This window comes from Oncorhynchus masou, chromosome 27, assembly GCF_036934945.1.
Source record: "Oncorhynchus masou masou isolate Uvic2021 chromosome 27, UVic_Omas_1.1, whole genome shotgun sequence".
Taxonomy (NCBI): domain Eukaryota; kingdom Metazoa; phylum Chordata; class Actinopteri; order Salmoniformes; family Salmonidae; genus Oncorhynchus; species Oncorhynchus masou.
In genome coordinates, this window is record NC_088238.1 from 43,185,227 (window position 1) to 43,200,952 (window position 15,726).

Consider the following 15,726-nt stretch of genomic DNA (forward strand, 5'->3'; position numbering starts at 1 on the left):
GACATTGTCTCGAATCTCGAAAATGAACAGCTAAAGTAGAATTTTTCACTTCTTTCATTGACTTCTCTTTCATTGACTTCTGGGTTTAGAAACTTTGTGATGAAGCCTAGCGTTCCTTATTTAATTGGATTTATTTCATACAGTTGGCGGTAGGTGCACTTTATTCAGCAGTCCCAGCAAAAGGAAGGCAAAGTATTCCCATTTTAAACCATTTCATGTGTCTGAATGTAGAACCCCGCCTACCCTGCAGGCCCAGAGAGCAAATCAAGTGCACCTATAAGACTACAACACTTTAGCTCAGATCACCTATCTGCACAGTTTCCTCAAGCTAGAGACTAAAAATAAGCCTGGAATGCACAGCAAAAATGTATACTGTGAGAGTTTAAAACCCTGACTACAAAGAAACTCAACGAATACAGCAAAGAGCGGATGTTTTTATGAGCAAGTTCACGTTTAAGTTGTTATTCAGCACTGTCAACATGTTAAGCCATAAAATGCATGTTCTCTCTACTTCCACTCACGCTGCAACCATCACTGCAGCTGCAATGAAGGAGTATAGATGGCGAAGTGTTCCCGATAAGCTTGCGTTTGTTATTACTAGCGGCTTGTCTTTTCTAATGTGAAGGACTTTTTCACTTTCTCTGGTCATAGGGGTAACAACATGAATTTGTGCGAGGCAGAAATAGGTTTTGACATCAGCTGGAAAACTGTCCCCTTTCCCCAGTGGAGGGAAGGTAGAGCGGAGGGACGGTGAGCGGCGGGACGGTGAGCGGAGGGACGGTGAGAGGCAGCCTCACCGCTGCTCCTTCTCTCTCTCCTTCTCTCCCCTCATACTGGTCCAGTATTAAAAAAATGTCATTATTATGCTCACTCAGCTGTGCCTCACAAATAATACAACAAATGATCCATTACCAGTGTGATCATACACCTAACATATTTAAATATGATTTCAAGATGGTCAATGCAAGCATTGCCAATATGCAGTGTATGCATGTATTGGGCCTATAGCCTACTGCACAAACCTCATTGCTACACAACTGTTTAATTGGTTTATGTTGCGTAGGCTTATGTTTTTTTAAGTTATGTTGTATTTTGATTCAGAAAGTGATCTTGACTCAGAGAGCATTGTTTATTGTTAGTACATTGTTTCTTGTTCATTTTAAGAGTACATCTTAACATGACAGAAATATCCACATAATATAGTATACAAAATACAGTACATAAATAAACTGTACTGTTTGATATATTGGCATACTGTCAAGAAAATGGCAATGTATTCCTCAGACTTGTTTGTAAATTAACCATTTCAAAATATCTGGACAGAAACATCAGCATTTACATTCAATCAACTGAATATTTACGTTATTTATTGTACAATGATGAGGTCAATGAAATGTGATTAAGGGACATGAAAAGATAGTTCAATGGGACAACATTGTGATAGGTGGGTAATTTAGCCAGCAGGGAGAGACAAAGTCCTGCCTTACAAGTTAACCGAAATCTAGCCAGTGTAAGACACAATATTTGTATTTTGTTTCACTTTATTTATCTAGGAAAGTCAGTTAAGAACAAATTCTTATTTACAATGATGGCCTACCACAATGCAAAAAGTATCTTGTCGGGATGGGGGCAGGGATTAAAAATTAAATAAAAATATAGGACAAAACACAATGCAAGAGAGACACCAGGAACACCACATAAAGAGAGACCTATGATGACAACATAGCATGGCAGCACAATAGTCGGGATCCAAACTGAATTCAAAACATTTAAGATATTGCCTAGACAAGCTCACAGAATTCCTCTGTATACGACATACCGATAACCCTCTCACACTTGCACATGGGACCTTGGTGAGACTCACTCATTAGATTTTGGTGGTGGTAAGACTGCTGTTGAAAGTGATAGACCTCTCCACATGGGCATCCCCACTGCTGCTCTCCATACTGTCTGGCAATGGCTGGGTCACCTCCTGAGAACATGTTACTCTGGCGAATGGTGCTTGTTTTAATAAAGTTAGGTCAAAGCCTAAAAGGCTAGGGGCGGCTTTGACTGCATGTGCTGGTATGAATGTGGGTACTCAGACCCACAAGCCACCGAGGGCCCTCATGAAGACTACATATTTTTTTGTGGCCCCCACACCATATCCAAGTTGGCATCCCTGATTTAGGGATGGCTGCAAGATCACATAATGATATGTAGAATACTAACATACCCAAATATACTGTAGTAATAGCATAGTATAACATTACTGGAAGACAAAAACACCACCAAATTTCTTAGGAGGTTTTAGGATGATTGTGCACATGGTCACATGCTTCTCTCATGTGGCCAAAACTCAACAGCATCTCAAGAAGAGCTAAATCAGGGATGCCAACTTGGATAGGGGTGGGGGCCACAAAAAATCTGTAGTCTTCATGAGGGCCCTCAGTGGCTTGCGGGTCTGAGTACCCACATCCATACCAGCACATGCAGTCAAAGCCATCCCTAGCCTTTTGAGGGCCCTAAGTGAAAACTTGAAGAATTATCATTCACGGTGGACAGTGGGAAATGTGAACGGACTCGAGGTTGGATGACCACCAAAATGTGCGTAAAGTAGTGGTAAAGAACGTGATTCGAATCTTCAGCTCCAATGTATCATTACCACAGCAACAGTCGTAGGCCATGTTCGAGAGGCTCAAACCCGCAATGCATCAAGGGTAAATTGTGACTGACCAATCTTCAAATAATGAGTCATTTTGATGAAAGGTGCTTTGTGGAGCAGTCGCATGCAGTCGTTTTGATCCACTTAAATATGGCCAATATTGTCTAAACCCTGTCCATTTCTATAATGTATCTTCTTAAAATTTAAAACCTAATCCTAACCACACTGCTAACCTTATGTATAACACACATATTTTATACCTTTTTGTAGCAAATTTAGACTTTGTGGCTGTGGAATTGGTCAGTGCCATCCTGAATTCTTGAGACGTAGCTACACCATTGAAGTTGACATTTTAAATGGTTAAAGTAAGAGTTAGGTAAGGGTTATTGTTTAAGTCGTTTTTTAAAGTCTTTGTACTTTATTATTTAGATTTTTTGACAACTTTTACTTTTATTCCACAACATTCCTAAAGAAAATAATGTACCTTTTATTCCAGAAATGTTCACTGACACCCAAAAGTACTCGTTACATTTCATATGCTTAGCAGGACAGGTAAATGCTCCAATTCAAGCAACTTGTCAAGAGAACATCCCTGGTCATCCATACTGCCTCTGATCTGGCGAACTCACTAAACACAAGTGCTTCGCTTGTAAATTATGTCTGGGTGTTGCAGTGTGCCCCTGGCTAGCCATAAATTGAAATAACGTCAGGTTTGCCTAATATAAGAAATGTTGGATGATTTATAATTTTACTTTTGATACTGAAGTAACGTTATATTTTAGCAATGACGTTTAAAACCAAATACTTTTCAACTTTTACTCAACTATTATTTTACTGTGACTTTCATTTTTACGTGATTCATTTTCTATTAAGGTACAGTATCTTTACTTTTACTCGTATGAAGATTGGGTACTTTTCCCACCACTGTATCTAGTGGAAACCGCGAGTAAGAGATCCAGGGCATAAATGAATGGAACTCATGTTAGATGTACAACATAGCCAACAGGGGGAGACAAAAAGTGCGAGTTTACATGTAAACCTGAATCCATCCATACTGTAATCAAAAATAATAATCGGTGGCATGTAGCTAGCTATGTGGTCATGGATACGGTGCCCATGTTATGAGAAACAACAGTGAAGCACAGCAAACTAACGTTAGCTAGCCATACTGCGAGTTCGTTTAATGGTATCTATTGGTAAGTACTGTTAGATAAATATTTGTTGTTGGGATGATAGTCATAAGTAGCGCTAGTTACCCAACTATGAATCCCATTTAGCTATATTAACTAGCAAATAGTTAGCTAGCAAGCTAGCATTATTGGTTAACAGTAGCAAGTACTGTAGCTTACATTGCATTGCACACACCCAGTAGTTAGCGCGCTGACGCATGACACGCACACATGCACGGAATACATGACAATGACAAAAACACTTGGATGGAAGTGTAGCTAGCTAATTTGTCCAAAGCAGTTAACTATAGTAGCAAACTCGCTAGCCAACTTTGTTGTTTAAATTAAGAATATACAAAAGGTAGGAGTTTTTAAATTATATATCCATTACCATAAGAGTGCTGTGATGACCAGAACAAAGTGGACAGCAGAGCTGGACAAGTATCCAGATCCAGCTGCTGCTGCTAAGCTCACAGAGAAGAGTGAGTTAGCTCCAGCCCTAACATCAGCTACCCCCATACCACAACCACGGTACCCAGCCTCCATCCCTGACCAAACTCCCTTCCCTCCCGTAGGCCCCGCTGACAGCAGCAAGGGGGGCACAGGGATCATGTCCCCCAAAAGTCAGGGGAGGGCAGGCACAGCATCCCCATACAATCTGGCTCCGGCTCCCTTCGGCCTCAACCAGAACCACGTGGTGTGTCTGCCTCTGGTCTCCGAGCACCTGAAGTTCCTGTGGGCGTGCTCAGACCAGACCCAGGAACTGGACGGCGTGACTTATCTCATAGAGGCCTTCAACGTGTTCCCATACCCGACCCTGGGGGAGACGGCATCGCTCGCCCAGAGCTGCTCTCTGCATCTGGACCAGGTATAGTCCCCTGTACAGTCCCCAGTCCTCTAGCCCTGATACATGGTTGTCCACTTCTAGTTGACTTCGACATAGCATGGGCAAACTACCAACACATGGTCCTTGCTCAGCTTCTTTCCTTTAGTCATTAGGAGTCAGCAGCACATTTCTTGTGAAAACAACCAATCTTATCCTGTCCTTATCTTAGGTCAGAGTGTGGTTCATGGTCCAGCGGCTCCGCTATGGGATCAGCTGGGATGCAGAAGAGATCTGTATGGCACGGTGCAAGATGTGCGGACCAAACCAGGTGAAGGAGAAGGACAAAAAAGAGAAAGAGGAGAAGGTATTGCCTCCCCTCAGTAAGGAGGATGATGGGAGAAACAGGATCGAACATTCACCTGTCTCCACCTCGAATCAGCTTAACAGCCTGTCCTTCGAGTCCTCCTCACCCGTTCCTCGAAAAAGCCATAAACACCACCTTGTTGTTGCACCCAATAACTCCAATCTGCAACACCCTTCTCCTCCACTCCCTGTGTGCTTAGTGGCGCCCCCCACAACCACAGGGCAAACCCTCGAAGCCCCCGACAAACCCCAGAGGCACTGTCAGGATTTTCACTCAGAACTGTGGCGGAGCTTCGGCCGTAACACAAATCCTCCGAAGGAGGAGCTCCAGCGTCTGCAGGCCCTCACCAGGCTCCACATGAAGTACATCCGCAAGTGGTTCTGCAACCGGCGTTTCTTGCTCCACCACCGCGTCAAGGCCGACCCAGAGTCTGAAGAGAACGGCCAGCCACAGCCCAACGACCTCCTGTCCTCACAGACACAGCTTATTCAGCGTCTGACACAACCACCACCGCCAACTGACAGCAGGGTCAGATCATCACCGGCGAAGAAAAGGGTCTGTCAAGTAGATGATGTCGACTTCCTAAGCAGGAGCCGCAATGGTAACCCTGTCCATGGCAACCCCGCTAACACCCCCCACCAGATTAGGTCAAACTTGAAGGTGAAGGAAAAAGAGAAAGAACCAGCGGACGTACAGAAGAAGAAGAAGACGGGAGCAGCAGACAAAGAGAAAACGGCCAGAGCTGGAGCTAAGAGATGGACAAAGAACATCAAGAAGGAACTGAAGGAGGAGCGGAAAGCGGTGGGGATCACCAAATTCATCGATGACGACGGAGAAGAACAAGTTCTCAAAATGGGCCCGTGGCCGAAGAACAAGACAATAGCCCAGCTGGAGCTCCTGAGACACTTCTTCCTCACCTGCCAGTGGCCCACCAAAGGGGACTACACGCAGCTGCAGCAGCAGACAGGCCTCTCGCGGAAGGCTCTCACCCAGTGGTTCGGAGACACCCGCTACTACGTCAAGAAGGGCATGGAACGCTGGATGAGTGGGGAAGAGCACCGGGAGGTCCTGGCGCAGATTAGGGGGAAGCAGAGGCAACGGCAGAGGGACTGGTTGATGACTGAGGAAACCGGTCCATCAGGGTCCTCCTCCGTGCAGTCTTCTGCTTACCGTGACTCATAGTGCTAATGGGGAGGCTGGCAGGGAGGAGGATGGAGCTGGGACTTTGAGACCTATGAATGGCGTGAAGCTGGAGTGACAGCTGGGACAGACTTGGGGTACTCAATAGTATAAAAAGGATTCTTCTCCTTTGTGCTCTCTCCTCTAGGACCACTGATCCAGCATGGCCTAACAGGTGAAATGTTATTTGTTGAAACTTGAAATCTGAAACTCACCTGTCTGCAGTGATGGAAAAAGAAGCTGAGTATTGAGTCACACCCCTGCTGTAATGCTGGAGAGGCCTGGAGGGTGCTGAAAAGGGCTACATATTAGGAATTGTCACAAATGAGGCAGCATTCTGTTTTTATGTTACAAGTTGTTGATTATGTTTATGATGTTCTAGTCTACTTTAGTTGTAGCACTATTGAAACTGGCACTTCCTGTTCAGTTATTCATTCAAATGGCAATTCATATTTCAAGTTCCATCACGATTTTATGCTGGGATGTTTCTATGACATTGCATTGATGTTCCTTGTTTGATATGTTCAGAGTGTAAAGAATTAGGGAAACTACCAGACCTGCGACAACCTATGTCCTTGGGTGCGTCCCAATAATCTCTCCTTCCTCCTGAAGTGTGCACTTGCGCATTCATTTCTCCCCATAAAGTTAAAATCATTGGAGTGATGTAGACATGGGCTAGGGGGGAGTCCATTAAGGGAATTGAACAAGTGCACACTTTGGGAGAACAGAGATTATTGGGACATAGCATAAGGTGTGGTCTTATTGGTAGTAAGAGAGTAGATTTCAGAGCTAGTATGTTGAGTCGTATCTGGTTCTTTGTGTGGTGAACAGGTTTCTTCCCTTTTATGAATAAAAATAACTGTTCTCCTTGTTCTGCAATTGGGTATCTTTTATATTTTGGATCATGAACCTCTACCTTGTTGACAGGTGACCGCCTGATTGTAACAACTGAAAGCATTTATTGAACACAAGATGAGACAGTGATTAGAACAGTATTTATTAGTATTTACAGTATTTAAAATTCAACAGACAAATAGGAATGTTGCGCTGCAGCAATTGGTATTACTACAAGTGTGGTTGTTGTGTTCAGCTTTAATAAACATCGGATCTCTTCTCTTCTTCATTGATCCTAGAGCAATACTTTATAGGGCCATGTCCTAACTTGAGCTCGTGTTAAGATTGGACCTGTACATACTCAATTCTAGCCTCAAAAGCCTTAATTACAGCCTCAACTGTCTCAGTTTCAGTACTCTGCAACCTCCGCCCTCTGGGGCTGCCAGAACTCTGCTCCCTCGATGAGCCGCTTGATCAGATTAGCTGAGGTGATCAACATGTGACCTGCTGCCTGGAGGAGAGTGGAGGCCACGCGGAGGGCCTCTCTGAGAGAGAGAATGGGGAAAGAGAGAATATTATAAATTACCATTGTTACAGACACATTCCACCAGGGACAAGACTTCCTCCCGTCCCACTCCACTCACCTGAGGACTTTCTTGGGCCCCAGACATTTGAAGTCGGCGCTGACGGAGTACCGGCCTGAGAAGGTGCCCTTTACGTTCAGGGAGCCAAACACATCCTTGGGGTTCTGCCGGTACAGGTCAAAGGTCACGCGGGCTATATCCTTTCCTGTCCGCGGCTGGGTGGGGTCTTCGGCTTTAGAGAGCGTTGTACCCTGTAGGTTTAGCATAGGATATGGTGTGAGAGGGAGAGAGCTCCAGGGCGAAGTTTCCCCTAAGTACAGATCTAAGGATCAGGTTAGTGGGGGAAATGCAAAGCTGACCCAAGATCAGCACCCTACTCCAGAAGAGACTCTAGCATTGTTGGTTTAGAGCTCACAGCGCCCCTCTGTCTCTATATGTGTAGGCCATCTATCTGATGCTGTCAGGTCAAAAAGAGTATAAGATTGTTGCCGCCCGTAGCATTGAATGCAAGGGATGCCAGCTAGCATTTGGCCTCCCTTGATAAAAAAAAATATATAAAATAATAGTCAATCAGTGTTGAGCTAAACAGAGTGAACTCAACTGTGAATGGTCCTGGCACACACAAAAAAATGTTTTGGGAAGCCAGTTTGGATTTGGCTTCACTCCAATCACATGGAGAGCAATACGTCACTGACAAAAAAAACTTTCATTGTTGCATCTCGTTGTGTTGTTGTCCTCCAGTGGCTAACTAGCTAAAATTGTCCCTTTCCTAAATTATCCCTGTCTTCATCCATGGCTTTGGACTTGTGGTTTTACTTAATTCTCCGTACTGGCCAATGATTATAATGGCGATTCTGATCCAACCATAAATGTATACAATGGGCCCCTGGCCTGAGAGGATGTAAGTTCAATATGTAGCTAGATGTAGAAGGCTAACGTTAAATAGCTAGCATTGCCCATGAAAGGAAGTTAGGTTAGCCAGCAAGCATTTTAGCCAGGTAGCTTAGGAAAACAAAAAATACAAGCGTGTACTGTATGACAGAGACCATTTCGTCAACATGAAAGAGAGGATGACATTGGCCTTTCTCAACAAGTAGGGTGAGTCCACATGTTTTTTTCTACTTGCACACACAGATACATACACACACAGAAATCAGAACGATGGATAGCCACATCATTTAGCTTATGCTGATTGGACTAAGTACAGTTGTCACTGTATTAGACTAAGCATGATTTGATGATGAAGAAATTGAAATGGTTCTAGAATGATGGTAACTCCGCGGTTCTAAATCAATAGATATTTAGTAGTCTGAAAATGTTGGAAACATAAACTTGCTTGACCATGCAAGGTCAAACAGTAGGTCACCTAACTGTTTGTTACATGTAATATGCTTTGTGGACTTCACCGGACAGAGGTTGGTCTCCGGTTTTGTGATGAAACAAAAGGTGTGGTTTAATTTATTCTGCCACTGTGTATTCGTATTGTCTAGGCCTTAGGCATCTATATATATATATATATCATGGTCGCAAGGCATATGAACTAGCAGGTTATAGAACAAACAACGCAATTATCACAACACGTGGGTTGTAATATGGCTTTTTTCTGGCTTGGCTTCCCCAGTGATTTTACCCATGCACTGCTACTGTTTGTTTCACGCTGGGGCCACCCATAGGTAAAATGTATGCACGCATGACTTTGGATAAAAGTGTCTGCTAAATGGCATATATTATACATTATTAACCAGAAAAAAACTCTGGGCCTTTAAGATTTTCCTGATTGGGTCATGTGGGAGAGAAAAACTCAGAACCCGACTTATCTTTAATCATCTGAAAAGGGTGTGCACACGTGTATATTGTGCTAACAAAACACATTCAAGTGGAGATACCTATACTACCAGTCAAAAGTTTTAGGACACCTACTCATTCAAGGGTTTTCCTTCATTTTTACGATGTTCTACTTTGTAAAGTACTAGTGAAGACATCAAAACTATGAAATAACACATATGGAATCATGTAGTAACCAAAAAAGTTAAACAAATCCAAATATATTTTATTTTTGAGAATTCCCGCCACAGGAATGGAAGACCCAGAGTTACCTCTGCTGCAGAGGATAAATTCATTTGAGTTACCAGCCTCAGATATTGCAACCCAAATAAATGCTTCAGAGTTCAAGTAACAGATACATCTCAACATCAGCTGTTCAGAGGAGACTGTGTGAATCAGGCCTTCATGATCTAATTGCTGCATAGGGGCGGCAGGGTAGCCTAGTGGTTAGAGCGTTGGACTGGTAACCGAAAGGTTGCAAGTTCAAATCCCCGAGCTGACAAGGTACAAATCTGTCGTTCTGCCCCTAAATAGGCAGTTAACCCACTGTTCCTAGGCCGTCATTGAAAATAAGAATTTGTTCTTAACTGGCTTGCCTAGTAAAATAAAGGTAAAATTTAAAAAATAAAATAGAAACCACTACTAAAGGACACCAATAATAAGAAGAGACTTGCTTGGGCCAAGAAACATGAGCAATGGACATTAGACTGGTGGAAAATGGTCCTTTAGTTTGGAGTCCAAATTTGAGATTTTTTGTTCCAACCTCAAAGACATGGTGTGGGTGAATGGATTATCTCCGCATGTGTATTTCCCACCGTGAAGCATGGAGGAGGAGGTGTGATGGTGTGTGGGTGCTTTACTGGTGACACTGTCTGTGATTTATTTATAATTCAAGGCACACTTAACCAGCATGGCTTCCACAGCATTATGCAGCGACACGCCATCCCATCTGGTTTGGGCTTAGTGGGACTATCATTTGTTTTTCAACAGGACAATGACCCAAAACACACCTCCAGGCTGTGTAAGGACTATTTGACCAAGAAGGAGAGTGATGGAGTGCTGCATCGGATGACGTCACCTCCACAATCCCTCGACCTCAACCGAATTGAGATAGTTTGGGATGAGTCGGACCGCATAGTATAGGAAGAGCAGCCAACAAGTGCTCAGCATATGTGGGAATTCCTTCAAGACTGTTGAAAAAGCATTCCAGGTGAAGCTGGTTGAGAGAATGCCAAGAGTGTGCAAAGCTGTCATCAAGGAAAAGGGTGGCTGTTTTAAGAATCTCAAATATAAAATATATTTTGATTGGTTTAACACGTTTTTTTTTGGTTACTACATGATTCCATGTGTTATTTCATAGTTTTGATGTCTTCACTGTTATTATACAATGTAGAAAATAGTACAAATAAAGAAAAACCCTTGAATGAGTAGTTGTTCTAAAACTTTTGACCGGTAGTGTAGATCAGGACATCCATACCGGAGGAGTTTTCCATGTCTGTCCAGGTTCCAGGGCCATGAGGACTGTGTTGTCTGGCAAAGACATCAGTAAGTCTTCAGAGTCCACCACTGTCCCATCCTCCTCACACACCAGCACCACAGCCAGACTGGACAAACACAGCATCTTGGCCTGGCACACCTGGGGTAGCAACAAAGGTAGATATAGTCAGAGGACATGCAGACACAGTGTATGTATTTTGAAGGCACAAATACATTCTTCTATGGCAAGTGCTTCAGATCCCAGACCTGTCCTTATAAAACTACAGTACAGAGCTTTTCCTGTTCAGGTCACATGGTCACTCATGGCCTTATAACAACAGGAAACCATTTTTCTTTATTTATTCATCATGTCCATCTCTCTCACCCTCTCTCTCAGCTCCTCCAGGGTTCCTGCTGTGATTCCCTTCCTGGTGCCCCTGTCATGGGAACACACCCTGAATGGTCTCTGATGTGCAGGGGCCGACGACCACACCCGCCTGGTCACAGACCTGTGGAGGAAGAGGAGTAAGAAGATGTTCACAAGGCCAGACACAGCCAGCTTAATGTAGAATTTGCCTTGCCTGGTCCCAGATCTGTTTATGCGGTTTTATCAACACCTACGGTCATTGTCACGCAAACAGATCTCGGGGAAGGCTTGAAGTTGCCCTATTCTTGTATCAGATTACCACACACACACACCAATCCTAACCTGAACCATGAAGGGAATGTACAACCTGACTCTGTATCAGTGGTTAGGGACAACTTCTACCTAGTCCATAGATACAAGTGTATACATTTGTACTGCTCTATGGAAGATTGATTTGGTCTACAAATATTTCACTGAGAGATAGTAAGAGTAATAGAATGGCCGAGCAGCCACACACAAGCCTAAGATCACAATGCCAAGGGTTGGCTGGAGTGGTGTAAAGCGCGACACAATTGTACTTTGGGGCAGTGGAAACGCATTCTCTTCCAGTGATGAACCACGTCGCCATCTGGCAGTCCGACGGACGAATCTGGGTTCGGAGGATGCATGGAGGACGTTACCTGCCTCAATGCATAGTGCCAACTGTAAAGTTTGGTGGAGGAGGAATAATGGTCTTGGGCTGTTTTTCATGGTTCGGGCTAAGCCCCTTAGTTCTAATGAAGGGAAATCTTAACACTACAGCATACAATGGAATTCTAGAAGATTCTGTGCTTCCAAGTTTGTGGCAACAGTTTGGGGATGGCCCTTTCCTGTTTCAGCATGACAATGCCCCGGCACAAAGCAGGTCCATACAAAAATGGTTTGTCGAAATCGATGTGGAAGTGCACAAAGCCCTGATCTCAACCCCAACGAACACCTTTGGGATGAATTGAAATGCCGACTATGAGCCAGGCCTAATCGCCCAACATTAGGGCCCGACCTCACTAATGCACGTAGCTGAATGGAAGGAAGTCCCCGTAGCAATTTTCCAACAACTAGTGGAAAGCCTTCCCAGAAGAGTGGAGGCTCTTATAGCAGCAAAGGGGGGGACCAACTCCATATTAATGCCCATGATTTCAGAATGAGAAGTTCCACAAGCAGATGTCCACATACTTTTGGTCAAGTAGTGTAGCTCTCGAAAACTCTAGGAAGCATTCTGCCTTCTCCTTACAGGTTTAAGCGATTGGCTTTGCCCACGACTGGCTCGTGTGAACAATCCAGTTTAGAAAAATTCAATAATCATCGCTTGCGATACGGGTTTCGAAACATATGGCTCTTTCATCAGCGAGAAAGAACCCTTCAAATAAATAAAATATGCAGTAACTGTAGCAGTTTTGCACAGATACATACAGCTATGGGTGCCTCCATCCGGAAAAACTACACAAACGCTGTAACATGGAGATATGGCTGTGAGCACTAACCCTATAAAAAAGGTGTAGTAATTTAACTTTTGTTTTTTGAAAAACATTTCTCGCTGACATGATAGATACTTCCTTATGTCTCCAAAACAGTACCACAAGTGATGTGTGATAATGTTTACAGCAAGCGTTGGGGCATTTAGCTTAACTCACCCGGTCAGAAAACACTATCGTCAATAGGCGCTACAGCAGTTAGCGTCTATGAATGTGGTAGTAGAGACAATACAGTGTATGTGAGACAAAGTGTGGAAATAAGTCAAACTCCAATTAGAGGCCCCAATTATATAAATGTTCCAGTGGTTTGTTGTCACTGTGCCTTTTTGCCAACTCCCTAGGCCAGGGTTCCCCAACCGGTGGCCCGAAAAAGAAAAAAAATGATATTTAATTATTTATTTTTCCGTTGTTGGCCATAAAAACTTTAACACAAGTAAATCAGCTCCAAGTGATTTTAAATTGGGAAATCTGTTCCCAAGTATTGCATAATAGAGAGACATACTGTATGTGTTTGCATACAAATAATAATTAATTGGATTTATATAGCACTTTTCTATCAACTGAGGTACTCAAAGTATTTACATAGTAGGGGGAAACTCACCTCCTCCTCCATCAATGTGCAGCACCAACCTCAGTGATGCACGGCGAATATTTTTGTACCAGAACTCTCACCACACATCAGCTATCACTCCTCACCTCTCCACGTGATATATGCCCATTAGGAATGAGGGGGATGATTAGGTGGCCATGATGGAATTTGGCCAAGTTGGGAAATTAGCCATTAAAACGGGGTGAACAAACCCTACTCTTACAAGAGCTATGGGAATTTGAATGACCACAAACAGTCAGGGCACACCCATTTTAACAACCCATCCGAAAGCCGGCATCCTACGCAGGACAATGTTCCCAAATGTAATCAAGGTTTGAAATGATTATGTTATAGTCAAATATATAACTTTTGGCTTCTTGGGTTCAATTTGCAGTCTACATTTTGTATTATGTCCCGGCCCCCAACCACCTGCACCAGAACAAAATTGGCCCGCGGCTGAATCTGCACTGAACACAAATATAAACGCAACATGTAAACCGTTGGTCCCATGTTGCATGAGCTTAAATAAAATATTCCAGAGATGTTCCATACGCACAAAAAGCTTATTTCTGTCTAATTTTGTGCACAAATTTGTTTACATCCCTGTTAGTGAGCATTTCTCCTTTGCCAAGATAATCCATCCACCTGACAGGTGTGGCATATCAAGAAGCTGATTAAACAGCATGATCATTACACAGGTGCAAGGCCACTCTAAAATGTGTGCAGTTTTGTCACACAACACTACAGATGTCTCAAGTTGAGGGAGTGTGCAATTGGCATGCTGACTGCAGGAATGTCCACCAGAGCTGTTGCCAGAGAATTGAATGTTCAGTTCTCTACCATAAGCCACCTTCAATGTTGTTTTAGAGAATTTGACATTACTTCCAACTGGTCTCAACAGCAGACGACATGTATGGAGACATGTGGGTGAACGGTTTGCTGATGTCAACGTTGTGAACAGTGCCCCATGATAGAGGTGGGGTTATGGCATGGGCAGGCATAAACTACAATTTGAATACACAGAAATTACGTGACGAGATCCTGAGGCCATTGTAAGGCCCATTTTTTGTAAGGTTTCTTTGACCAACAGATGAATCTGTATTCACAGTCATGTGAAATCCATAGATTATGGCCTAATACATTTTTCAATTGACTGATTTCCTCATATGAACTTTAACTCCGTAAAATCTTTGGCATTTTTGCATGTTGTGTTTATATTTTTGTTCATGGAACGTAAATTGGAACGGTATCTCGAACCACTGCGGCACGCCATTTGCACACACTGTTATTAGACTTTCTTTTTTATATTGTGTTATTGACTACGCTTGTTTATTCCACGTGTAACTCTGTTTGTGTCGCACTGATTTGCTTTATCTTGGCCAGGTCGCAATTGTAAATGATTACTTGTTCTCAACTAGTTTAACTGGTTAAATAAAATATATTTGTGTTCATTATAGTTGATGATCCCTACCCTGGGCCTTCAACAACCCACACCTAAACAAGTAGCCAACGGCGAGTGATATAGTATTATACAATAGCGTGCTAACCAAATCAGAATCTCAAAATATAACAATTGATTGAACAAGTGAAAATCCAATGAGATATTTATCGTAAATACTCTGAAAATGAGCTGTTGCAACCCAAAATGTGGTAAATTAGGAGGAAGCAACTGTACTTACTTTATTAGTGATGACGTCGTCTCCATATCCCACTTTTTATCTTCCTCTCTCTTTATGTTTTTCCTCCTGTTGTTGTCAGTGCTGTGGCCTCTCGATTTCTGCGTGTCTGACTCACCAATTTATTTTGGATGGACTTTGCGGTGAGTGACCTATGACGATGAATCAGATACAGACGCATAGGGCAAAGTTGTCTCTCTGTGTGCGTGCGTGAGAGAGATAACATTGACCATATATCATTTACTGTGTCATGGCATTCAATTCCATATTTGTAAAACGTTTTACCTTTCAGCAGTTTTCTACCCTTTCAGTGAAGTTACGATAATACTTATGAAAAGCATACGTCACTAGTAATGTGAAACGGTGGCTTTCTAAAGCCGTTGGGGCTTCAACAAACTGTGCCGAGAAACGGTTCATTACTCGGAGATTAACACAATGCAGATCAGGGACACCTGCTGGTCAGCAATGAAAATCAGCGTTTCTATAAACGTTTTTTTCTACATAATATCAATCAAATCTTAGTGCAGCAGTGTGTCGAGATACCGTTCAATGAACAAAAATCCTACCTACATCGTAAGTATGGTATCAACTAGAGATCGGTGTTTGAAACTAACTTGGAATCGAATAAATCAGTGGGATCTCTTTTTCGGTAGCACACGGTTTGAAAAACGTCTTGATCTAAT

General features: G+C 43.1%; 2 protein-coding genes across 2 annotated transcripts; one reads left to right on the plus strand and one right to left on the minus strand.

Moving 5' to 3' along the window:
- Positions 1 to 4,219: 4,219 nt before the first annotated feature.
- LOC135515493 (zinc fingers and homeoboxes protein 3-like) lies at positions 4,220 to 6,956 on the plus strand. Its single transcript, XM_064939124.1, has 3 exons — positions 4,220 to 4,295; positions 4,389 to 4,681; positions 4,869 to 6,956. The coding sequence occupies exons 1-3, from the start codon at positions 4,220 to 4,222 to the stop codon at positions 6,183 to 6,185; spliced, it is 1,686 nt and encodes a 561-aa protein (XP_064795196.1). The 3' UTR covers positions 6,186 to 6,956.
- A 204-nt stretch (positions 6,957 to 7,160) lies between these two features.
- LOC135516226 (lipid transferase CIDEB-like) lies at positions 7,161 to 15,182 on the minus strand. Its single transcript, XM_064940362.1, has 5 exons — positions 15,047 to 15,182; positions 11,286 to 11,409; positions 10,902 to 11,060; positions 7,661 to 7,851; positions 7,161 to 7,561 (listed from the first exon to the last, which is right to left on the minus strand). The coding sequence occupies exons 1-5, from the start codon at positions 15,070 to 15,072 to the stop codon at positions 7,426 to 7,428; spliced, it is 636 nt and encodes a 211-aa protein (XP_064796434.1). The 5' UTR covers positions 15,073 to 15,182; the 3' UTR covers positions 7,161 to 7,425.
- Between the last annotated feature and the right edge of the window lie 544 nt (positions 15,183 to 15,726).